The sequence below is a fragment of the Populus nigra genome, chromosome 4, assembly GCF_951802175.1.
Source record: "Populus nigra chromosome 4, ddPopNigr1.1, whole genome shotgun sequence".
NCBI lineage: Eukaryota > Viridiplantae > Streptophyta > Magnoliopsida > Malpighiales > Salicaceae > Populus > Populus nigra.
Window position 1 is genome coordinate 23,440,092 of NC_084855.1, and position 26,461 is coordinate 23,466,552.

A 26,461-nucleotide genomic window follows, 5' to 3' on the forward strand; every position below is an offset into this window, starting at 1 on the left:
AAGGAATGTCTCAGTTAGGTTTGAAGGGCAGGAACCAGCTCGAAAGACTATTGTCTAGGATCCATCTGGTCAGGGAGTTTTATAAGGTTTCATAGACTTTACAGCAGCTAGAACTTCAGAAGCAGTGACTGGTTCCAATAATACTTAGCCCCTTGATCCGTGAAATAGAGAGGATGATTTGGAAACTGAGGAAAAGGCATAGTAATGTTATTGTTATAACAAAACAGGATCATCAGTCCAAGAGCCGTCTTCAGGTTTCGATTTCTCAATCCTGTTATGTTAATGTCTTCGATTAGCAGTGCTGGCATGAAAAAGTTGAGCAAAAATTTCTCCAAGTTGAAGCCATTGAACCCTGAATTTCTGAAACCTCCTGTGTCAAAATATTCTGATATTCTGTGGTAAGTTCTTCCTCAAGGTGAGAAAGGAAATCAGAGTCCCTTACTTCTGAATTCCTTGTACACGAGCAAGAATTCGTCGTATACTTCCGAAAATATTACCAAAGACATCTCTGTTAAGAATTTGAGCTTGTCTAGCCATATTAGAGAGAGCATCCATGAGGGAAGAATCAAAGTTAATTTCTCCATGAATTGGCCGCCACAGCTTCAAACTCTTCATGCAACGTTCATGCAGCTTGAAAATGGAATGGCCTAGACCCCTAGGGGGGACATAACCTGTAAGGCAAAGGAGAATTAATGAAGTTATGATCCGAGTGGCCGGTTCTAGGAAGATGATGGATATATAGCAGATACATATCAACGCCATTCTGCGTTGGCCAATGCACGATCTAAACGGACTTGAGTAGAAATTATAGCCCCATGAACTCTTCTCTGAAAGTGTGGAGATCCTTTAAAACCCAAATCAAGCAGCTCGCATCTGTCAATGTTGCCTATAAACTTCTGATCCCTCCTCATCTGAAACCAACCACCCCTTTTCTCTGACATTATCGAATAGCCATTGAAGTCCCCAGTCACAACCCAGGGAAGATAAACACAACAATGTCTCCCTCCCAGATGCCTGGGGACTAGCATATCCTGCAGTAAAGTACCATAATCTATTAACATTCTTGTGAATCGATTCAGATTGTTTTTAACCCACATGTTATCATCCATGTACTGAATATTCACCAATTCAAAAGCTACTGAAGATATGATGTTTAATCACCATTCAAAAACAACAGAAAAGGGAGTCATGATACTTACTTATTTCTTCAAACCCTTCTTGGAATTCAAAAGATTAAGTTTAGATAGAGATGAATTCTTTGATATATTTGAGAGAAAAGTTATGGCGGGGGAGGGAAAAGAAAAGAAGGGAAATCAATTATGTAGTAAAATTCTCTTTAAATACAGAGGTTAGGTTGGGTTTTTGTATAATGTGTGAAATTTTTTATTTTTTAAGTTTTTTTTATTTGTTCTTTTTTTATCTATTTGAATGTGCAATTTTTTTATTTAATAAATAAATAAATATTGTTAAATTTTATCCATTATACATGTTGGCGTGAGCCGCGTGACCACTTGATTTACATATTAGCATGCTAATGTACAAAATAATTATGCTTGAATATTTCACTTTATTTTTAATTAAGTATTTATATCAATTAAGTGTTTCTAATTTTAAAAGCTAACAAGTGTCCATTTAGCATTTTTATGTATTCAATATTTGTACAAATTTAAATAAAATTAAAATTAAGATAACAGGATAATAATAAAAATTTATTCAAATTAAGAAAAATAAAAATAAAAGACTACTTGTCAATAAATAAAAAACTCATATTGACTTAATCTTCTCTGCTTTTTCACAGCCCTAACAAATAGAAAAAATAAAAAATTTGCATACTAAAGTATATAATAATCTTGAATAAATATAATTGATTGCTTGATGCAAAACCTTAATATACAAAAATATGTATCGCTCCTTCATCTCATCAATATAAATTTCTCTAATTTCCAAGTTATTTACATTTATCATTATTTTTGTTTAGGACCGTGGTTACTTAGAAGTGTAACTGTAATTGTTTTTCAAATTATTTTTATTTAGAAATTTATTAAAATAATATTTTTTTTATTTTAAAAAAATTATTTTTAATATAAACGCATTAAAATAATTTAAAAACACCAAAAAAACATAATTTGAAACAAATAAAAAAATAATAAAAATTTAATTTTTTTAAAAAATATTTTTAAAACGTAAAAACAAATATGACCTAATTGGGAGTGAAAGATAATTGTTTGGGTTTATTAATTACATGTTAAAATTTTTAAAGACAAAAACACTAAATATAAGAAGATATTTAAAATATTTAATTTTATCTATCTAAATTTCACTGGTCAAAAAATTGTTATAACTTTTTATATAGAAAAAATTAGAAAACCTTATTGATATTAAATAGAAAAATAAAAAAAAAATTATTTTTTCCAAATAGGAAAACTAAAAAAATGTAATAATGCTGAATAGAAAAATAATATTCGAGTAAATGAAAAGTTGTATTTTAATAGTTGAATTTGTTTAAAAATCTATTTGAAATTAAGTTGTATCATTTTAAACAGAGTTATATTCTTTTAAAAGTTACGTATTTTGATTTTAAATAAAAATAATGTTTAAATTATCTCTTTTTATACAGGGACAATTCTAGCATTGGATAATGGAAAAAACTTCTATTTTACAAAAAACTTTTCTCCCAGCAAAACCTTCTTGGTTAGAAAATCAGTGCTTATTTTATGCGTAACCATGTCATTGTGAATCTATAAAACATTTGTGCGGGTCATCTAATTCTGGTTTTCACCATTAGAATTTTTCAATAATTAATAATATATAGTAACTAATCACTAAAAATAATTGGCCTCTAAAATACATTATTTATAATCTCCAACCATGGTGATTTGGTAACACATAACAAAAATCATAGTGAATCATTAAACTTTGATACTAATTCATAATACGAGAAAAAAAAATAGTTTATTATAAGTTAAAATCTTGAAAGACTAGAAATACTGTAACTATGAAGAGACATCTAGATATTTAATTTTTATTTATTAAAATCTCACTTATCAAAAAAAACTATTACAATTCTTTATATATATATATATAAAACTTTATTAATATTGAATTGAAAAATAAAAATAAAAATAAAATATTCCCTTCAAATAAAAAATCTAGAAAAGTCTAATAATAGTGAATGATAAAGGAAAATAAAAAAATAAAAAATATATTTATTTTCCTAAAAACTCCTATTTCAAAATTTGAAACTACTAGAACTTTTTTCTAAAAAAAAGATGAATGATATATTCTATTTCTAAATTAACTCAGTATTTAATATCTATATTTAAAAATAAATACTTATTTAAATATAAAAGATATTTTAAGATATCACATTAAAAAAATGAATTAATAAAACCGACATTGATAGATATTTCCATGGTAATCGACAAAGGGTGCATTTCAAACAAAAGTATGCGACTTTTTTACATAACTTTTCAACCTGGAGTGAAACCGACTATCGAGCGTGTTTGACAATATAGTTGTGGGTGTTTTTTAAATAATTTTTAGTGTTAAAATATATGTTAATAATATTTTTTTTATTTTTTAAAAATTATTTTTGACATCAAAACAATCCAAAACGTACAAATCATATTAAATTTTAACAAAAAAATAATTTAAAATTTTTTAGGAACGCAACCATAGCCGCGTTTCCAAACGGGACCTATATGGTGTTGGGACAGTGGTTTGGGTTATTTTTTAAAATGTATTTTATTTTAAAATATTTTAAAATAATATTTTTTATTTTTAAAAATTATTTTTAATATTAATATATTAAAATAATTTTAAAAAATTAAAAGTTTTTTAAAAAAAAATTTTTAAAAAAAATAAACAGGTGTCCCTCACACTTGGGAAATCTGTCTTGAAAACTGCTGCTACTTTACTGTACTCCTTTTATGTTTTGTTTTTTCCCGGAAAATTACCATACCGTGATTCTTGTCTTGTCAGATCCTTAGTGGTCGGATCAACTTCAAAGTCTTCAACTGATCTTCATATCTCACATGTACGTAACTTCTAGCTCCTTCTTTCCTTTTCAGCATACTTAAGTATTAAGCTTTCATCTTTTTTTTTTCTCTCTTTGAGTTTGATTTCTTGATTGATTGTAGTTTCGTCCACATGGTGGATTATGGCTAGATATTATTTGCAACTATATTGGCTAAAAAAAAGATTGAATTTTGTAGTTGGGGTTTCGATTTTTGGTTCTTGAATTGCTTGTAATTCTCAGTTGCTTCATTCAAGGGAGGATGGCTTTCAGGGCAGTTCATTCGTGGACCTTGGCTGATCTTATCTTTGCCTTTCGTGACCTTGCCATTGCTTATGTCCTGCTTTGTGGATCCGCTTATGCATTTCTTTTATCGAAATTCTTGAGTGCTTTTGGGTTTTATCTGCCATGTCCATGTACAGGCCTTTTTGGGTATCAAAATAACGATTTGTGTTTGCATAAACTGTTAATTGATTGGCCAAAAAGCAAAATCTATTATGTCCAAGCGCTGGTGAAGAGTAGGTTCCCTTTTGATTTGATTTGGTTTGCGGATCAATCAAGTGATTTGCATGTGGAGGGTGTTAGAGATAAGAAACGGGAAAATGGGGTGATTGGATTGAAGGGAGAAGGGTGCTCCACTTCCCTTTCAGGTCCAAGATTTTCGAGTTGTGTTGGTGGAGAAAGTGGATATGATGCTAAGGAGAAGAAAGTTACGAACCAAAAGTACAAGCCTGGGATCCGGAGGCGCAGGAGAGCTACTATTGGATATGGTAGATTCCTTTCTGCTTTGTCTGCAAATAGCACACGCTCAATTGGTCTAGCTGCTCCTCTCTCTAGTCATGATAGCGGCGGTGAAATGGGAAGTCAAATCAGTGGAAACTTGGGTCCTGCAAGTGGAACTGAAGATGGTCTTCTGGGTGAGTGAAATGTGCATCTTAAGTGAGCTGTTTTTCCTCCCTAAATATTATTCTTTAGTTGTTGGTGATTCTGCTGTACCTTTTAGATTCTTAATTACCTGATTTCGGAATTAAAAGTTAAAACAACAACTTTTGTTGAAGTCTCAATGTGTCATAAAAAATAGCGATGAAGTGTGAGTTAAAAAAGGTTTCTTTTAAATTTTTTGTTGATTTTCTTAGTTATCACCGAAATGCAAACTGACCTTTCTGGTAATGCCTAATGCCATTTTAGGTGATGGACATGGTCCAATTGTTATTGATCATGGTAAAAGAGTTCATAGTAGTTTTGAGTTGAATGGGTTGTATGACAAGGGTAAAGGCATCAGAAACGACCCATCATTTGTTAAAAACATGGCATGTAATGCTGAAGATGTATCGGACAGTGTTGGAAATGATGCGATCAAAATGTTGGAACAATCACTTGAAGAAGAGAAAACTGCGCTAGCTGCTCTTTACCAAGAGTTGGAGAAAGAGAGGGCTGCTGCTGCTAGTGCAGCTGATGAGGCGATGGCCATGATCATGAGGTTGCAAGAGGATAAGGCATCAATAGAAATGGAAACGAGGCAGTATCAGAGGATGATAGAAGAAAAGTTTGCTTATGATGACGAAGAGATGGATATTCTGAAAGAGATCCTTGTTCGGAAGGAGCTGGAGAATCATTATCTAGAGAAGAAACTCGAAGCTTATCAGTTAATGAACATTTCAGGTAAAGAGCAGCTGGAAGAAAGCAATCAGATGAACAGTACTGGAAAAAGGCCTTCACTTTCATTTGATTCCGATGAGAATCTATCCCTGCTGCCAGAGCAGATGGTGAAGAGTAAAACCGTTTTTCAGAAGGAAGTGAAAACAAACGCAACTTGTTCATCAAATGATGAAGAAAGTCATACTCTTGCTTTTGGGAAGGAAATGATGCCAGAGTGTAAGGAGTCAGCTTCTGATTCATCTACTTCAGAAGGGGTGCTGCAGAAAACTGTTTGCGTAGCAGGGAAAGAAAAAACACAAAGATATGTTAGCGTGGTATCCCAAACTTGCGGAGGCATGGAAGAGGAGATGGGAAAAGACGGAAATCATTTGAATCAAGTAGGAAGCTGTATGCATAGTCCCATGCTTGACACTGAATTGACTGTTTATGATGTTCATGTCGTTGACGATGAAACAACAGTTTGGAAGGAGGGTGGTGGAAAAGAAAGTGGACCATTAAGTAGCGCTCCTTCAGATTTTGAGGTTTGGACCACTAGTGAACTGAGTGATTGTCCAAGAACAAGCATGACAGAAATTGAGCCTAATGGTCGTGGAAGCCATTTGGATACCACTAGCAGTTCACCAGGGTTGGGTGATTCACAGTGCAAAACCTTGGATATCGACTCACAGCGGAGTTCTTCATCGGCAGTCAATAGTGAAAGGTTTAAAATTGACTCTGAAGTTGAATGGCTTAGAGAAAGGCTACGAACAGTGCAAGAGAAAAAGGATAAATTGACTTTCCCTGCAGAGCACAATGAGAGGGTCAATGCACAATTGAAACTTGTGGAAGAGATAATAAGCCAGCTTCGAGAAACTTATCAGCTGAGAGAGCCAGTGCGGCAGGCTTCTTTACCCCCTTTATCTTCTAAGGTGCGCTGAACAATTTTATCGCGCCACTATTTAGATTTCCTCTGCATATGTCGAGTTTTGATTTGTGCCCATGGCATAGTCCTATAGTCATTTATACCTGTTTCTTGTGTCATAAATTTTCCTTTTCTGATTTCCTTTTTTTTGGTCATGTATGACAATTACACCAACCTAGTGATTGATGTTAGACACTGCTGAGGAAACAAACTGTAATATCACTTGGAGTTTAGGATAAAATCATACAACTAGATCATCATCCTCACTGGAAGTGTCATGAGGTGAAAAACTGATAGGGAGAACTGCAAATTAGGAGGATTGAGTTCACAGATTTTTAGATCTTGGTTTTTAGAATGGCTGTTTTACGAGTACTGCATGGCATTTCTTTGTTAATAGATGGCGTTTAACAACTTGAAATGACCGGCTGCTACAGGCCATTGTGTTAGGCTTTGACAAGCAGTGTTCTTATTTGCTTTCCATGCATCGTGCTTGGAATTTATACATTAACTTCAGAAGTATATGAGTGGACCTTTTCTTCTGTTGGCATTTCAAAGTCTAAATCTTCATGCTTCTTTTAAAACCAGACTAAACAACATTTCAAAAAACAAGAAGTTTCATTTTACTTTTCATTTCCTTCTGCTTCTCCTTGTTGCTTGTTTCATTTCCTTCTCCTTTTCATTTTGCGTGGTAAGATGAATGAATGTCAAGCACACAATCAAATGGCTTGGTTGTGAGAAATCAGAGGTGGCCCTATTTGAGGCTAGGGTTGGGACTACTACTAGCAGCTCACTTGTTTTTAATGGCACTCTGCTTTTGTAGAGAAAGAAAGAAAGCTGGCAAGACATTTCGTGTGCCATTAACACTTGGTTGTGTGCTAAGATGCCCATGAGAGACTAGATATAGGAAATTAGCGTCAAATTCTAAAATGGTCAAGAGGTCATGATCAGTGGAAACAAATGGACGTATGCATTTGGTGAAGTTGATACATGTTAGAATACCAAACAATAAGGAGAGAGAGAAAAAAGCGAAAGCTCAAGCTGTTAGGTAAAATAGGGATGATAAGATTTAAATTCGTAACCGTTTAGTCATTCTTATATCATATCAAAAGGCTTTTTCAACCTAAAAATTTAAGTTGTTCGATGATGTCTCAAGATATGTTTTATATTAGTCTTTAACAACTGTTAGATACAGTAGTTGAATGGCAGCACATAGGTTATTTTGTCTGCTTGAGCTAGGATGTGTTTTCGATTTGATCTCAGTTTCTGGAGGTTAACACTTGAGGTATTAACCCTGTCAGTTTTAATGATATATTAGTTCAGACATGTTTTACTTTCAGACAGCTAAGATCTTTCTACCGAGTCGGAGCGCATAACTTTTTTGTTCCTTTTCTTTTTGTCAACTTCATGTTTGAAACTTCACCTTGCATTTTCAGGTGAGCTTGAAAAAAAGGAGTTGCAGAAGTGCGTCGTCGGAGGCCTTTGAAAGTGCCTGAATCATGCATCATATATACCAGAACTGGGAATCTGCACGCGTGATTTAGGGTTTTCTCCTGTACCATGTTGGTAGTATTCTGAAAACTGTAAATTTAATTAGCTTTCAAAATTATCAGTACATAGAGTTTGCTGTTGTAAAGTATAATGTTGATCTGGTTGACGAATTTTGAAGTGAATCAAAATTTCTCCGGGTTGTATTTTTTTCAACAGATTTCTCCAATATATCTTTGAATTTGAAAGTGGTTGTAATAGTTAGTCTTCCTTCTTCTAGTTAAAGATTCTCGTGCAATATTATTAAGGAGACCATCCTGAAGAGTGTGTGCTTGAATAATAGCATTCCTGCCAGCTCTCGAGTGAAATTGGTCTCCTCCTCATTTCCCTTTAAAGAAAATAAGAAAAGGGAGAAAATGCAGCCATTATGTTGCTGAAAATAACAAAATATTCTCCAAATGACATAATATTGCTGAATATTTTCTATGCTCTCCGATAGATAGCTTTAAGTTACTCTTTTAGTATAGAATAGACAAAGATATTAGAGACAAAAGGATGTGTTTTCCTGTATTTACTATTTTAAAAATATAAAAATTTATTTTCTATAAACATATTTATTTTATATAGTTATTTTTGCTTTTTAATTAAAAACATGTTTTTTTTTTTCATTTATTCTTTTATGTTTTAATAGGCGTGGGTATTTTTGAATCAATCTGGTTTTGGGTTAAAAAAAAGGGGGGGAATAGTCAATAATTTATTTTTTATTTTGATCAATAACCCTTGTGGTTTTTGAATTTTTTAGTGTTTTTTGTGTTCTCGTAATTAAATCATAGTGTTTTTAGGATTTTTTTTTCTTTTAAAAAAATGGTAATTTGATAATGAAACCTCCAAATAAGGGATAAGGGAAATTAAAAAATATAGTTATGGTTGTTTTTTAAAATATTTTTAAATTTAAAAATATATTAAAATAATATTTTTTATTTTTAAAAAATTATTTTTAATATTAGCACATCAAATTAATTTAAAAATATATAAACAAATAATTCTAAATAAAAAAATAAAATTTTATAAAATACGCCATTCAAAACAATGCTTAAATTGACAAGCTATCCGTCTGTGGTTTTTTTTTTCCTAGGCAGTAACTCGTTGTTAATAAAGAATTGATTTTGAGTCATCATAAATTAATGAAAACGAATCGTATTGTCTATCAAATCCCGTTGATGAAAGATTAAATATAAACATAACCCAAAACTAAAAAAAAAAAAACAGCACCTTTGTTTAAAAAAAAGAAAAAAAAACCATAACAATTGATGAGTTAATTTTTGGTCAAATTTTTTTCATATAAAAAATATTTTTAAATAAAATAAGTCTGCTAAACATATTAAACTCAAAGAACCTGGACTTAACAGTCAATAAAACTTAGAATAAATATAAGTCTGACAAACACGTTAAATTTAAATAATTTAAACATTATCAGACATTGAGATTATATGTTTAATCCTGAATCATCCTTTACAAATATAAAAAACATGATAAATTGCAATATCTCTCTATCTATAATAATTGTTTGTGTTAAGATAATAATTTTTTTATAAGTATAAATTAAATAGTTTTTTAGTTACATATCTTGAATTTTAATATATCATACCAAACAAAAATAACAAATATGCTATAAAAGACTACAAAAATAAAAAAAACTAAATTAAAACGATTGACTGAATGATTGAATGATGAAAACAGATGTCCAACACAATGATGGAAATTTGGACGGAAGGGCCAGTTTTAATTGTATCAATAATTTATTTGCTAGTTTTAATTAATTATAAGATATTTTTTAGTATTTATATAGATGAATTGTCATTGATGAAAAAAAAAAGTTAAAAATATGTACTAATTATGATTATAGAATAAAAGTCGGAGTACTAATATCAATGTAAAAGCAAAAGACAACTCATCAAATAATATAAAATGATAGAAGGTGGGCAAGAATATTCAGATGATTTTTTTTTTGAAAAAATTAGTGTTCCCAGATAAAAAATAAATAAATTTAATATACCAAATTAAAAAAATTTATAAAATTCGCACACTAATAATACAATTATTAAAAAGAAATCAAAACCATTTTTATCCATTGAAGAGTGATGTGTTAAATGCAGTTTGGAATTGCATTTTAAATAGTGTTTTTTTTCATATTTATTTTATTTTAAATTATTTTTTTATTTTTTTAATATGTTAATATAAAAAATAATTAAAAAAATATTTTAATATATTTTTAAATAAAAAAATACTTTACATTGTGTAACTGTTGAGGTAAGCAATAGGCTTTATGTCGGTCCCCATATGGTCAATAAACTCATAATTATATTCTTAACCAACTACCACCAACAAACATCAGCATATGCTTCATGACAACAACATTGCTGTACCTGTTGAGTTATTTAATCCAAGGCATCCAACTCCGGTGAAATCAAACCATTTAGGGTTCCGTTTGTTTTTTTCAACGGCACTCATAAAAACTTTATATATTTTTATGAATAACTGGTATTGTGATAATTTTTATAATTATAATTTTAAAAAATTGTTTGTAGTTATAGTTTTTTTAAAATATATGCTTAGTTAAAATTGTTGGGAAATGAATTTTCTTGTGAAAAAAAATGGAAAACAAGTCTTCATAGATAATATATATATATATATATATATATATATATATATTATTTTAAATTCTACAAAATCAATATTTGAAACACAATTATATTATATATATGAGTCCTAGTGCAGAAAGCAAAAACTATTTAACTAATAAAATAACTTTTTTTGTAGTCGATAAAAAACAATACCAAACGATATATTTTTTAATAATGAAAAAGTAATGATTAAAAAATATTTGAAAATTTTAAAATATAATAATCATTTTAATATATGTATCACTGAATCATTTCTCAAATATTTTTTAAATAATATTTTCAACCATAAGTGCCTTCTTTTAACTTTTTTTCTCATCTTTCACACTATAATTACAATATCAAACACATATTTCAAGTATGTTTGGCAGTATGGTAGCGGTTGCTTTTCAAATAACTTTTCGTACCGAAATGCATGCCAATGATGTTTTTTTATTTTTTAAAATTATTTTTGACATCAGCACATCAAAACGATTCAAAACATACAAACCATATTAAATTTTAACAAAACAAAATTGAATTTTTTGGGAACACGGTTTGCACCGCGTTCCCAAACGATTTCTTCATGGCGTGACCTATTTTTTCTATTAAAAAATAGTTTGAGATACTCAAATAAAAAAAAATCAAAAGCTAAATTCAATTTAATCCGAATTTCAAAGGCATTTTTGGGTTATTTAGTCAAAAAAATTAATAAACTATTTGATTAAAATAATAAAAGAATGTTAATGTATTCAAAATAAAAAGGATTAATGTTCAAGTACTTGATTGGTATAAAATAAAAGTTATAATACTAATAATTATATAAGAATAAATGACATGTCATGAAAAAAACAACAAAGGTTTGACAAGTATATTTAATTTATTTTTAAAAAAAAATTATTCAAAAGAACAAAAATTAAAATGTATATACTCAATTAAAAAAAATTAATGTATCGAAAATACAATTTTATTTTTCCTTTTATCACAAAATATAGGATTCAGATCCTTCAAAAAAAAGAGTATGATTTTTATGATCTTAAATACAACTTAACAGGTATGTTAATGATAATTATAATTACCATGATAATGATGATATAATAACCATAATTAGTTAATTACTAGATATGTTTTTGGCGTATTACCGTGGCCCAAACAAAAATTTTTTAATGTAAAAGAAGTAATAGGTTAAACAAATTAAAGCCTCGAGTCATTGGTTAAATTAAAAATTTTAATATTTATGATAAAAAATCAACAATAGTAAATAAATCAATAAAAAAACAATGAAAAAAAAACCACGCACGAGCTTATTCGGATTCTCAAACAACTCAATGTTAACTTAACCGAAGGAAAACTGGGAAAAAAGAGAGTTAAACTTCAAAAAAAAAATAGAAAACATCATTTTGAAAAAAAAAACTAAGAAAACTTGGGCAAACATCCTAAACCTAATCCAATCTAAAAAATGACAACTTGTTAAATCATATATCCGAGTTCGATCAAGAAGCTTAAATGTCATCCAAATTAATTTTAAATGATGGAATTGTTGAAAGAACTATTAATAAAAAAAATTGCAAGAAAAAATAACAAAAAAAAAACAGGGTTAAAAATCTGACATGAAAAAACTCAATAAGAATGGAATCCAAAAAAAAAATTATCACAAACAAAAAAATACAATTAAAAAAATTAGGACCACACTTGAAATATTAGAAAATCATAGGAGGTGAAATTGAAAATTATTTGTAATATGATAGGTTATTTATAGATTAAAAAATGATGGGGTGAAATTAAAAAAACATTATCTAGGGCTAACCCAATTTAATTTTGAATGATGAGATCGACAGAAAAGTATTAATAAAAAAGCATGTATAAACAACAAAAAGAATGAGAATAAAATTTGATAGAAAAAACCCAAAGAGAATGCACTTTAATGAAAAAAATAATCCAAAATAAAATAAATATCAACTAAAAGAATAAGAACTAAATTCTAATGATTAAAGAAACCACAAGGGGTGAAATCAAAAACACGTGTAAAAACAAAGCAAATTCATACAAACATTTTAAACATGACTAGATCTTAAAAAGCTCATAACCTATGAAACCCTAGATTCGGGTCCTATCAAGAAGTTTATTATATGTTAGTTTAAAAATATAATTTTAAAAACTTGTCAAGGTAAAAAAAAAAACAAACAAAAAGCCTCGAGCGAATTCGACAGCCAACTTGAGTCAGCAAATCAAACATATGACTTAAGACATGAAATTAGGATGTCCCTGTAAATAGGAAAGCAAAAAGAAAAAAAACACTTGCAAATATGATATTAAAAAAATGTTTTAAAAAAAACAGAAGTTAACTCGAGCTAATCCTTCATATCTATTATACAGGTCATGAGACCATGGTGACTCCATTATAGCAAACCTGAAAAAATAAATAAAAAAAATAAAATTCTTAACCAACCAAACATTGATGGATGAAATTGAGAAAAAAAAGTAATGCAGAACAAAAAAAATTGCAATTAAAAGAATTATAACTAAATTCGACATAAAAATTAAATGAAATTAAATGTTTAGGAATGGAAATGTATAAAACAAACCCATTAAGAAAAGGATTAAAAAAACAACAATTAAAAGAATTATGACCAAATTTATCATAAAAAATAAATGAAAATAAATGCTTAGGGGTGAAATTGAAAAAAAATTCAATCAAGAAAATGATTCAAAGCAAAAAATAAATAAAAATTAAAAGAATGAGGACCAAATTCAAAAACAAATTTAAAAAATCAAATGATCAAGGATAAAATAAAAAAATAAAATCTAATTATAAACAATTAATGTAAATAAAAAAAAAGAGACTGAATAAAAATTTTTTGAAGGGCTAGTATCAATTTTTGTATGGTCAGCACGCGATCCGAGAAAGAAAGAGAAGGGAAAAATAGCAATTTCAGGTCAAATAACATTGAATCATCATATACGTGCCATCCATAAAAAAATAAGATGCTGAGATAAATCAAATGATATAGCGGAATCATGGTTACAATCGCTAGAACCAGCCACACGCACTGTCAAAAAGCAATGTAGCAGCCTGCAATCAACCTTTTTGTTTTTTTTGTGTGAAAAATGAAAATGCCCTCATCACTAAACAATATTAACAAATAAACCGTGGTCTACGCACTTGAAGCCAAGTCTAAAAATTTAAATTATAAAGATAATGTGATAATTTAACTATTCTAAAAAATTTAAAAATATAAAAACATCATTGTGCAGAAGACTTTAATTATTTTATTAAATGATTATATTAGTAATTTTACTATGCATTTAAAAATCAAATTACTAAAATAATTTTGCACAATCCTCTAAATACTTTTATGTTACGATGAAAAAACAATCCTACCCCCGCAACCAAGAGAAAAAAAAAAGAATAATTAGGGGAGAAAAAAGTTATAACACTACGGTAATTAACAGTATTATGTGTCATGGACAGAATAAAACCTTAAGAGAATTAGTGTATTAGTGTTTTGAATAATAATTAGTCTTAATTACCACAATTATTTATCCTTATCCGCGCTTGGAAAACGATTCGTTTCATTATCCCAGAGTCATCTCTCATCCGTTTATCTCCATGCGGCCACTTGACCACTTCGAATGGTCCCGGGTGAAGCACCGTAATTAAAAGGACTTCTGGATCCTTTTAATTTGTTATGTTATCACTTTCAATTCTTGTGTTCCACTTGGATTTGAGTTTGAAAATTCTTCAGACGTTTCTCTCCAGTGGAGTTTGGAGAAGAAAACAAAAGGACACAGAGAAAATAAAATTAATTATTTAATGGTATGCTGAATAAAAAATAAAATAAAAAACTCGGGTATTGCATGTCAATTCAAAAGTACTTGTTTTTTTATATTTAACATGTTTTTTTTAAAAAAAATTTCAATACTTTCCGATAGTTTTGATTATTGATGTATTTTTCTTGAAAAAAATATTATTTTAATATATTTTTAATTGAAAATTAATTAATTAATTATTTTTTTTCAAAATTATATATTTAATTTGTATATTTTTAGTCCATTTATAACTTAATTATTTATTTTTTTTCTCAATTTATTTTTCTAGGAAATAGACAAGATGAAAAAATTGAGAAGAAAATAATATATTTTGTAAAGCAAAATACTATTAAATTAAACATGGTCAATAGATATTTTATTATTTTTTACACTGCATAGAGTATTTTAATAAACTACGAGGAACAAGCTATCATGAAGTCATTGGATATTTATATATAAAAAGCGGAAGGAAAATTTAAATGCACTCTTTCTATAATTAATAAATAAAGGAAAGTTTGGATTTGAATCTTCCTCTCGGGATTACACTATCCATGAATTTAGTTATAACTAGCAGCTCGAGTAAATCTGGTTCAAGATCTAAGTTACGAATTAAATGAATAAGTTGTAAGCCAGTGAAAAAAAAACCCTTAAAATAACAGTTATTTTTTAATTTAACCTATTAGGCCAAAGTAAAACTCAACATGGATCATGCTCTTAATCAATAGATAGTCGAATCAATCTAATAGACCGAACCAAAATAAAATAAAAGAGAGAAGGAGGAAACACTATTCACCTAAACACACGCGGTTTATTTTGAAAGGGAATAGTGTTTTCTTTTTCTTGGCCTTAGAAAAAAAAAACTCCTAGCCAAATGTTTAATAATCTTTGCATTATAACAATGTAGGTGTTCTAAAATTGATTGGAGACAAAACATGTATTATATGTTTTAATTATATAGTAAATTTACATCCCTACCTTTAAAATAAATAATTTTTTAGCTTATTCCCAAGGTTACTTTAGCACATTAAAACAACATGTTTACCTTTGAAATTTAAAAAAGATTAACCTATAATGGACAGCCTTTCTGTAATTTTAATTTTTTTTGTATAATAAAAGGATCTTGATGCCCTTGATGTCAAATAATTTAACCACTGGATTAAAGGGTATTTGTGGCATTTTATGTCTTATTCTTTTTTTTATATATAATTAATGAGTTGAGATGGGGTCATTTGAGTATTTTAATTTAAAGAAAATATGTTGAGGTGTTTTGCGCATGCATTGTCTTAGGATGACTCATGCGACTTGCTCAACCAAAATTACTATTATGGAGTTACTTCCGACATGTCTCGTGTTCTCCATGAAAAGCGATGCATGCATTGATAAGTTTGGTTTGTCGACAGTGTTCATTCATTTTTTTCTTCTCAATTCTTTCCTCTATCTTCCCCGGTCTTTGCGTCTGCTCTGTAATTTTTCTAATTAGCCATTAAACTTCTTTTTTTTAGTCCATGTTCTTCTGGTTATTGTTTGCTTTGTCTTAAATAATTTATGAAACTAAAATTTTATTTCAATTTCATCCTCATTCAAGTCCTTACTTTGTCAAATTTAATCTTCATTCTTTTAATTGTTATTTATATAATCTAAGATAATTTTTTTATTTGAATTTTTTTTTTCTGATTTCACCCTCCATGATTTCTTTCCTATTAGATTTCATCAAATTTGATTTTCATTGTTTTAATTGTTATTTATATAATCTAAGATAATTTTTTTATTTGAATTTTTTTTTTCTGATTTCACCCTCCACGATTTCTTTCCTATTAGATTTCATCCTTATTCCTTTGATTTTTTTTCTTTGTAAAGTTTTTTCAATTGTCTTTTTTTACTCGATTTTGTCTTTCAACTTTTAATCTATTTGGATTTTAGCTTGTTGGTTAAGCTTTTGTCTAGGATTTCACAAGTTGCAAGTTTTGAAAATTAACACAGTTCAGGGGGGTCACTCAGGATTTATTTGTTTTGTTTGATATTTTTTAAATCTAATATTTTTTTTTTCCGTTTTATCTTCCGTATTTATTTAATTAGAGATTGAGCTCTATTTTTTGGTGTCCTTTGTTTTTTTTATTTGATTGGGTTCTCTTGTATCTTATTATTTATTATTTTTTTATTAGGTTTATTTATATAAATAAGTTTTATTCTCGAGCTGAATATAATTGATTGGTTAAATATAGGCGGATGATCACTCATTTTTTTGTTTATTTTCCTCGTGGCATTGCTCTAGTGACCTATGCGATATCTTTTAATGTTGTCATGCACTTTTTTGTAATGGGGTTTGGACCATCTCATCAAAGTCTTCAGGTGATGGGCATTATCCACGATGAAATGACGATGAGTCTCTAACGATCTTTTCTTTCTTTTCCTTCTGAGTATGATGTTGGTGGCTTATTTGTTTTAGTTAATTGTTAACAAATATTTCTTGTACATTTCGTCTGCTATCATTGTCTATGGTCTAAACTACACTATTACATTGCTCAATCTTATTGGATTCGGTCAAGTTAATAATTTGAGCATTAGGTTTTTCTTGCTTCTTTACAGATGCTACCATTGCCTAAATATCCATGTTGTACATTAAAAAAAACAAAAAAAAAACAAAAAACAAAAAACAAATTGATAGTCCTATGACGTAACATGAGTCACAATTCTAGTTTTATAACTATAATCTCAACCCTACTCCTTTATAGACATACGTTATGTGTTGTGCATAATAAATACCAATAAATATACAAATAAGGGTAGCATTTAGTTATTATCTTAAGACATAAAATACATAGACAAGAGAGACAAGATAAAAAAAAAAAAGACAATGACAAAATTATATTTAGTAATGGTGTACAAGACAAAGTGACTGTCTGTATATCATGTTTAGTTATAATGGACAAGACAAAATAAAATATAAAAATATATATTATACCCTTAATATGTACTATTATCAAACTTGTATATTTTAAAAAATAATTAGATATTATTTTTTGTTACTCTAGTTTATATTGAGTGTTGAGATCAATAATATTATAATAATTTTAGTTATAAAACCAGAACTGACTTGGTGAGGTGACTCGGGGTTTGGACTGGTTTAAGTTTTAAAAAAATAGAGGAAGAATTGACTCAATATGATTCGGTCAAAAAACTAGGGTGACCTGATATAAAAAATACAAGACAAAGTGATTTTTTTTAAAATTCTTTCTTAGTTATAACAAGATTGCCTTGATTATTTTTTTTTAAAAAATTAGGTTGATCAGGTTGACCCTCTCGATCCGTGACCTGAATCTTATCTCAGGTTGACTCTCAAATTGAGTTTTAAAACTATGATAGTAACTGTTTTTATTTTTATATTGACTCAGGACAATATTAGGTTGACCCTTCAGATATGTGACCTAGACCTTGTCTTAAGTCAATCCTCAAAACGAGTTTTAAAACTATGATAATAATCATTTCCAACCTCGCTCATTACTCGGGCCTTGCCCTATGTTGATTTTCAAATTAGGTTTTAAAAATACAACAATAACCATTTTTATTCTTACATTAATTTGGGTCAACCCGATCTGTGACCTAGGCTTTGTCTCTAGTCGACCCCTGAGATAAATTTTAAAACTATAATAATAATCATTTTTATTATTACATATTTTTGTTAGATAATTTTAGAGTTGAGAGTTTTTTACAAGGATATTTTAGAAAAAAAATAATAATAAATATTGTCTCTAAAAATATATTCTCTATACCTTCTATTTTAGAAATATAAAATCTCATTTTAAAATTATATTAGAAACAAATTTATTTTGATATTTCTATTTTTATCTCTTTAACCAAAAGTATTTTTGTATTAAGTGAATAATTCTTTTATATCCCACATCACCAACCAACGCTACCGAAATGAATGTGTAAATGATAAATACCAACAATCTCTTTCCAAAAACTAGACTACCGTCCGTTAACGGACGGCAACTAAACAGAAGCGCCAAGAGAAGAAACAATCAAACGCCAGGCCAGGGTTCCTAAGTTGACGGAAACGGCAAACTGTATGTTTGTGGGTCTGTTTCTCTGCTACTTCCCTTCAAATTGATAAAGACAATCCTGCTAGTTCTCATTCAGCCGAAAGCGACCGCTGCTTGCTGCTTCCTCCTCCTAATTATCACTACTATTATTTCGTAATATTATATTCCAGAGAGAAAGAAAGAAAATAAAGTATGCTGTTTTTTTTTTTAACTCGTTGAGTTCTTATCTTTGATCATAGAAATTGGAAATTGCATTTTTTAAATATTTAAAAAATAAATTAATCTAGATCAATACATAAACTGATCTAAAAATAATCCCTACCATAAATATTATTATCTTATATACATATGGTTAAAGATTTGATTGGAGATCTGATGCAGCCTGAAATTTAATTTGCTGGGTGGACCTGTAGATTAACAGGTCAATTTAATTTCTTATTAAAATAATATTATTTTGATTTTTTTTAATTAAAAAACGAGTTATTTGTGTGTGTGTGTGTACACAGAGAGAGAAAGGGATCGTAATGGAAAAGCAATTTCATTGATTCTCGATTAATTGACAGAGAAAAAAAAAACAAAAGGGAAAAGAAAAGCCCGCCTTCCTAGCTTGCTCGGGTGTTAACTAACAAACTAAAAAGGAAGGCAAAATAAAATACATTTCCTGAAATCTCAAAGCGCCACCACACCTCTCCCTTCCATATACAACACGCGCGTCTGTATATAGCATAGCACCTCGCACACCATCATATATGTAAATCGCAATCTCTGAACGCCGTTTCATCGACTTTTTAATGCCGTTTCATCGAAGGTATCCTCGATTATTCTTCGATGTTTGATCAGCGATAAGCTCAAGCGTCAATGTCACTTCAATTATTCTGTTTTTGATCGATTTTTTTAAATTTTATTCCGATTTTCTTTGTTTTTCTGTTTCCGGTTTATCCTAATTTCTATCGATTTTGGAATCTTCCAGATCCAGCAGATCCGATAACAGAATAGTAAAGGAAATGACAGGTGAGAAATCCATGCGTTGCGTTTTCTTTATGGAGAATCTTTTTTACTGCTATGAAAATTGAGGTGAAAGCAAGGGAGAGATTCGGTTAATCTTGACAATGCGAGTGTGATATGGTGTGATTTCAGGGGAGGTGATTTTGAGGAGTGAAGAAAGTGACAAGGGGAAAGGAATGGATCTGGAGACGTCAGAGGACGAGAAGCAGCAGCAGCATCAGAGAAGGAAGAAGGTTAGATCTTTGAGGAAAAAGGCAATGAGTGCATCCACTAAGCTCACGCATACGCTAAGGAAGCGTGGGAAGCGTGTTGCTGATTGCAGGTATGCTGCGATTACTATCAATGATGTTAGAGATGCAAAGGAGGAAGAGGCTGTCAATGCATTTCGCCTCGTGTTGATCTCCAAAGACCTTCTTCCCCCTCGACATGATGATTACCACACTTTATTGAGGTAATTTCTTTTAATTTTAATTTTTATTATAATTTTTTAAACCCAAGCTAGTGAGATGAATCTTAACTTATCTTATAGCATTAGAATTCGAATGAATTTTGGTAATATGATTAGTGCTATTCTTAGATTATTATAATAATTGGGCATGGCAAAATGTGCGCGCATCTGCAGGTTTTTGAAAGCAAGGAAATTTGACCTTGATAAAACGGTGCTGATGTGGTCAGAAATGCTCAACTGGAGAAGAGAGTACGGGGTAGATTCGATAATACAGGTAAAGTTTCGTTGCAATGTTATTCACTTACTTTTGTTGAATAGGATATGTTTTAGAGATGATGAGGTAATGGTCTTTGACATTTAGACTGTATCAGGACTGAGATTAAGAAAATGGGGCTTGCCTTCTTGATTGGATTAGAAAATCATGGTGGTCTTCGACATTTAGACTTTATCAGGACTGAGATTAAGAAAATGGGGCTTGCCTTCTTAACTGGATTATAAAATTATGGTAGCCGCCGTGATTTTGATTTGTTGTCATTTATAATTTTATTTCTTAAAGGTTCTAACAGATGTACAACATGTTTGTGCGATTTTTAGGATTTTGTATACGATGAATATGAAGAGGTTCAAAGTTATTATCCTCATGGTTACCATGGTGTAGACAAAGAGGGTCGACCTGTTTATATTGAAAGAACTGGCAAAATTGAACCAAGCAAGTTAATGAGAGTTACCACAGTGGAGAGATTTTTGAAATATCATGTCCAGGGGTTTGAGAAGGCTTTCACTGAGAAATTCCCTGCATGTTCTATAGCAGCTAAGAGGCACATAGATTCTACAATAACAATTTTGGACGTCCATGGGCTGGTAAATTCATAGCTTGTTAAAGTATCTATTTTAATTTTTTTTCTACTACCTAAGAAACACTTTATATAGCATGCTGTCCTTTCTTGATTTGTTATTTGATTTATCCAGAACTGGATGAGCTTCGGCAAGGTTGCTCATGATCTAGTTATGCACATGCAAAAAATTGATGGTGACAACTATCCTGAGGTGATTTAATATTGTTAAATTGAAACCTAATGTGAAAAAAATTATCTGAGTTAATGGTTCTTTCATTTGCTGAATGTTTTTTTTTTTTTTGCTAACTCATTTCCAACAGACACTACATCAGATGTTCATTGTTAACGCTGGTAGTGGATTCAAACTGCTATGGAACACAGCAAAAGGCTTTCTTGACCCGAAGACTACTGCGAAGATAAATGTACAAGACTTTTGATATATATTTTTTTTATTACTCTAGCAACCTGTGTAGACTAATTAAAATCATCCTTATCTGGTCCACAGGTTCTAGGCAACAAGTTCCAAAATAAGTTGTTGGAAGTTATAGACTCAAGGTTTGGTATATGTCATCCTGCTTTTGCAGTCAGAATACAGATGATTTATAAGCTTTATAACTCTAAACTTTGGCATTTTCTTGTAAAACAGCCAACTTCCTGAATTTCTTGGTGGAACCTGCTCATGCCCAAATGAAGGTGGTTGCCTAAGATCCGACAAGGGCCCGTGGAAGGATCCAGAAATAATGAAAGTACGATCCTTTTCAGTATCAAGCATAAAATAGCAAGGATCTTATGTGACTGTTCATGTTTGGGAATCATAAACTTCAAAACCATTGCGATGTTATACCATCTATTTATGTTCTAGAAACTTGTGTGATTGGAATCTTTGTCTTGCAGTTGGTACATGCTGGAGAAGCAATATATTTGAGAAAAATGAATAGTTCTTTTGATGAAGACGATTTTGAAATCAAGTTGTTTGCTTCCAAGGTCAGTTTCAGGATAATAAATGACTTTCAGTTTTCTTTAGCTATCTTTTACTTGTGTATTAAATATGCTATTCATTATGCAGGTTTCAAGAAGTGAAATCTGCTCTGCTGATTCATGCTCGGACACAAGGCCAAATGCCTCTGACTTCATTCAACCATTGCCACTTTCAGATGAAGTATGTTTTCAGGAGTTCCTTTTTTTCTGATTTCTTCTGGTTTCTCTTTTAACTCCAGCCATATTGGATTGATTCTTAATATAATTTTTTGGTTGATGTCATCTATTGGTTATTCCCCAAGCTTTATAGTTTACTAATAAATTTAAATGTACTTTCTAGTAAATGATCATCTCTTATTTTAATTTCACATTGTTTGCAAGCGAAAGAGGGAAAAGGATAAAGAAATGCTGAAGGAACTGAAAAATAATATAGGGCATACTAAAGGATAACTAAATTTTGACTCTTTCATAAATGGGTTTCCACAGATTTGTCTGATCTGCGATCATGTTTAACATAACTATCCCTTTTAATGCATGGTTTTGAATTTTCTTCTTTTTGTGAAGTTAAAATTTCTTTCATATGTTAAAATCAACAAGTTTTGGAAGTTGTGTGACAAGTTGCAAAAATACCTATCATCCATAACTATATATAAAGGCACCATCATTTTAAAAACTTTTGAATGACTATGTTCTGCCCTTGATAACGTTTTTTAATACTTAAATAACCCCACTACTAATATGTGTATACATGGGATAATGCCATTTATTAATACTTCCGGACATAAAACATAATATAATTAGGCAATAGAAGCACCCTTTTAGTAATTGCTTTTCTGCTTGCCATGCAATAATCTCTTATAAAAATTAGTTCTTGTTACAATTGAATTAGTTCTTGTTACAATCAAATTCATTTATTTTTTCATAGAGACCTGAATGTATTTCACTTATATTTTAAATAAAAAAATTAACTTGTTAGTTTTCTATGTAAATGTGTGTTTTGTTTTATGTTAAATAGACCTTTTTCTCATATGACATATTTTTTTGACCATCACTCTTGTGCACACAAACTGGAACATGTTTCTCTGCATCTTCATTGTGGTGCCGTTAGATTACAATATGAATTGTCATTGTTTTGTTGTGAATTTGAGTATTTGTCATCATAGGTTTTGTTAAAAGATGGTTTGAAGTTTTCACATATATTTAGGCAAAAATAAAGATTTTACATCAGCTAAAAGAAGCATCACAACACTTTTTGCACTTTAAAACTATTGCATACAAAAATTGAATGCTAGGACAATCACTCATATAATAAGTTTTTCTATTGCAAATTTTTGTATTATTTCTTTACAAATTTCAAATAATTCACATGCAGAGCTTGCACAATTTGAATTCAAAACAAATTTTTAAGCAGAGGCAGTCAAAATGATTTGTATTGTTTAATGCCAAATTTGTAAAATACCTTCCAGTGTTGTGGAATGTTAAAGGTACAAAACCAAAGATCATACCGTTGTTTTCACAAGATTTTTCTATAAAATGAGGAATTAAGTATGTGCTATCTGCACTGGAATATGGGACAGGTTTGATCATTAGATTTGAATGATAATTTATTCCAGTTCCGTTTGAATGTTTGATTGAATAATATATCAGTACAGTAGAATACTGTGATATACTATGCCTTTAGGATGAATGAATTTATTGGGCTCACTGAATTTCAGTACCCCACTGAGCAATTATATTGACGTGTAATTATAACTCCTACTTGCTCCTATGTTGTACTAGGGAAGGATGGGTGATTCTGCTTCTGTCCACAGCTTGGTTGAAAACAATGCTACCAGAGTCAAAGATACTAGTTCAATGAGTAGGTGACTTGACAATTTTCCTTTTAGTTCAACTTTGTATCATTATTAAGGTGGCTGTTTCACATCAAATGATCTAGTTCATGATGAAATTGCAATCTGGATTTTCTTTTTTCAAGTGGTACCTGATGCCTGCTCATCAGATAATAGGTTTCAAATGCTTTATAGTAGTGGTATCGGACCCAGATCTTGTACATCTCTGCTCATTTGTTAAATGACTCCGTATCTTAATTAAATTAGCACTGATGGGCTTGTAATTCAGTGGTACCCTTACACAAGAGGGTGACGTCTCGGGCTCACTTTTATCATTTGAACTCTAACAAAATTATATCTCACTTTTCAGTAAAAAATAAAAAAAATCAGCACGAAGGATGATGGCAATTTTTTGTTGTATTTCATGTGACAAAAAGCAGGAAGGCTTCAAGCATTGCATTAATTGTTTATTTGTGCATTCAAAGACTAGCCGGACAACATTTCTCAGTACTTAAAGGTCTAAATTGTTTTTTCAATTTGAAATAGATCGACCTGTAAGAGACTAAGAGACGTGTTTCTTTGCTGTTTGATTTGTTGAAATTGTTCTTTTGTTGCATAGTTACCAATTTTTTGTACATTGGGTTTCGTTATTGTCTTTTCCTCTCTCAACAGAAAAGCTGCTCATGAGCGACGATGCTTGGTGTAATAACTATAAACTTAGCTTCTGCATCTATAAATTCATGATGTGGTAATTTCTTTCAGATGATTCAGCTAATGATGTTACTCCAAGAATGCTGCTGAAGAAATTTATTCCTCAAACAGCAAGCCTTTTGGTGCAGTTTGTGCTCAACTTGTTACTATGGATGTATCTTAAACTCCCAGGGATAGGGAGAGCTCTTTCATCACAAAGAGACAGTCAACTGCAAAACCAGCGCGACTCACTATTGGAAGATTCAAGTTCTCAAGTGCAAGGTGTTTTGCAGGAAATAAAAGAAGAACCACTTCATCCGTGCTGGCAGAGACTGCAAAATTTAGAAACAATGGTTAATGAGCTAGGTAGCAAGCCAACCAGAATTCCTCCTGAGAAAGAGGACATGCTTCTTGAGTCATTGAGTCGCATTAAATCTATAGAGCATGATCTACAGAAGACAAAGAAAGTAAGTTATCCTTGTGTAAGGAAATAGGTTCAGTTCTGAATTTTGTAGCACTTCCAGAAATTGTCTTCATTGTTCTTTGTAGACTAAAAATCTGTAGCTTTTATTTTGCAGGCACTACTCGCAACTGCATCGAGACAAGTGGAGCTCGCAGAATCACTGGAGAGTCTAAAGGGGAACAGCTTAGCTGTAAGTTTTTCAAATTCACAAGACAAGATTCAACACTGTTTCTTTCACTCAGCTTTAACTATCATAATGACTGTCTCTTAGGGTAATTATTTCAGAGCCCTGTGTATTCAAGAAGTTGTACTGATAGCGAGTTGAAATGCCATAAGGGATAAAAGGAAATATCATTTATAAAAATAAATGAATCAACATAAAAGAACTGAGAGAACATAGTTCTTGTATCAGCACACTTGTCCACGTCTTCACTATCCTCACAATGGATGAATATCCCTTTCATGTCAAAGGTTTCCTACTTTGTACAGACACAAGTTTTATAATTGTTTTGCTAGTCTTTATTTTTATTGCTCGTATTATGAGCAGCCGATAATCTCGTCCAATGCAAGGCTTGTCAGACAAGATATGCATGCTTACAAAATAATGATTCGACAACTGCAGGGAGCAGCAAACTCTTGTTGGCCAAGAAATTGCAAGTACTTTCCTCCAGAAAGATAGCGTCATTTTGTTGAAAAGTGAAGTTTACTGATAATTATGATGCAATGCTTGATGATTCTCAAGAGAATACAGTGACTGCTAGGTACGAATTACCTCAGCGAATTCAAATGGAGTCTCTGCAATACATCACCTCATCTCTGTCTGTCCATGGGTTTTACCCTCCACAGAAACAGAACGCTGCTCTTCACCCAGCCATGAAGATATCAAATTCTTTCAGATAGGTTTGCCGACACCCTCGCACCTGTACAATTCTCCTCATGTTTTTTTTTTCTGTACATAGCATGAAAACATTATTTCTTCGTTTCCTCAAGTTGATACGGTAGATTACTCATTACTCAATTACATTTAATATTGAACACTCATTTTGGAAATAGAGGCAAGATGGATGTATTACAGAAATTTTACCCCGAGGCAATTTCGAAATACCATTATACCTTTTTGACATGAACTTGTGGTGCCATTGAAACGTTGTGCTGTGACTGCTTTCGATAGGAAATGAACTGTTGCTCCTGATAATGTTGTTCACTTCCAGAATCGATCCAAACAATCGCCCATGTGTGGCGGGCTGTTTTTTATTTTGTTTGTTTGTTGTGAATTGGGGCTGGAATACCCTTTTGATATTTGAGCACGAATATTTATTTTCTATTTCTTCGGTGTAATATTTGTTTGCAAAACGTATTTATGATTAGGGGAGAGAGTAATTACTAATTAGTCATATAATATTAGTTATTTTTTTGACCCAAGAGAAATTTATAAAAATATTTTTATTATCTTTTTATGAATTATAAATTTTATATATTTTGTGTTTTTTTCTCCAAAGTGAATTCTAAAAAGTACTTCTCTCATCTATGATCTAACAATAGTTAATATGAGGTGACATGCTCGCGCACTGTCGCGGGACAACCTTTTATTTTTATAAAAATATCAAAAAAATATAAGATCCTAAGAAATTGGGTTATA

General features: G+C 30.5%; 3 protein-coding genes across 5 annotated transcripts; 2 read left to right on the forward strand and 1 right to left on the reverse strand.

The window, feature by feature from the left end:
- Positions 1 to 438: 438 nt before the first annotated feature.
- On the reverse strand, positions 439 to 941 carry LOC133691773 (uncharacterized). Its single transcript, XM_062112365.1, has 2 exons — positions 758 to 941; positions 439 to 671 (listed from the first exon to the last, which is right to left on the reverse strand). The coding sequence occupies exons 1-2, from the start codon at positions 939 to 941 to the stop codon at positions 439 to 441; spliced, it is 417 nt and encodes a 138-aa protein (XP_061968349.1).
- A 2,956-nt stretch (positions 942 to 3,897) lies between these two features.
- LOC133692068 (myosin-binding protein 7-like) lies at positions 3,898 to 8,276 on the forward strand. Of its 3 annotated transcripts, none has more exons than XM_062112748.1 (4): positions 3,898 to 4,036; positions 4,259 to 4,932; positions 5,204 to 6,582; positions 8,009 to 8,276. In XM_062112748.1, exons 2-4 carry the CDS (start codon positions 4,278 to 4,280, stop codon positions 8,066 to 8,068), a joined length of 2,094 nt encoding a protein of 697 aa, XP_061968732.1. In that variant the 5' UTR covers positions 3,898 to 4,036; positions 4,259 to 4,277; the 3' UTR covers positions 8,069 to 8,276. The 3 variants fall into 3 exon arrangements, with proteins under 3 accessions (XP_061968732.1, XP_061968733.1, XP_061968731.1); XM_062112749.1 differs by having other exon boundaries at positions 3,924 to 4,036; positions 4,273 to 4,932; XM_062112747.1 differs by having other exon boundaries at positions 3,942 to 4,036; positions 4,140 to 4,932.
- Positions 8,277 to 19,108: 10,832 nt separating this feature from the next.
- Positions 19,109 to 25,949, forward strand: LOC133692541 (phosphatidylinositol/phosphatidylcholine transfer protein SFH9). Its single transcript, XM_062113575.1, has 15 exons — positions 19,109 to 19,381; positions 19,544 to 19,584; positions 19,711 to 20,029; positions 20,201 to 20,300; positions 20,621 to 20,887; positions 20,996 to 21,073; positions 21,183 to 21,284; positions 21,368 to 21,417; positions 21,509 to 21,608; positions 21,757 to 21,846; positions 21,929 to 22,021; positions 23,620 to 23,698; positions 24,432 to 24,826; positions 24,938 to 25,012; positions 25,445 to 25,949. Exons 1-15 carry the CDS (start codon positions 19,365 to 19,367, stop codon positions 25,499 to 25,501), a joined length of 1,863 nt encoding a protein of 620 aa, XP_061969559.1. The 5' UTR covers positions 19,109 to 19,364; the 3' UTR covers positions 25,502 to 25,949.
- The last annotated feature ends 512 nt before the right edge of the window (positions 25,950 to 26,461 follow it).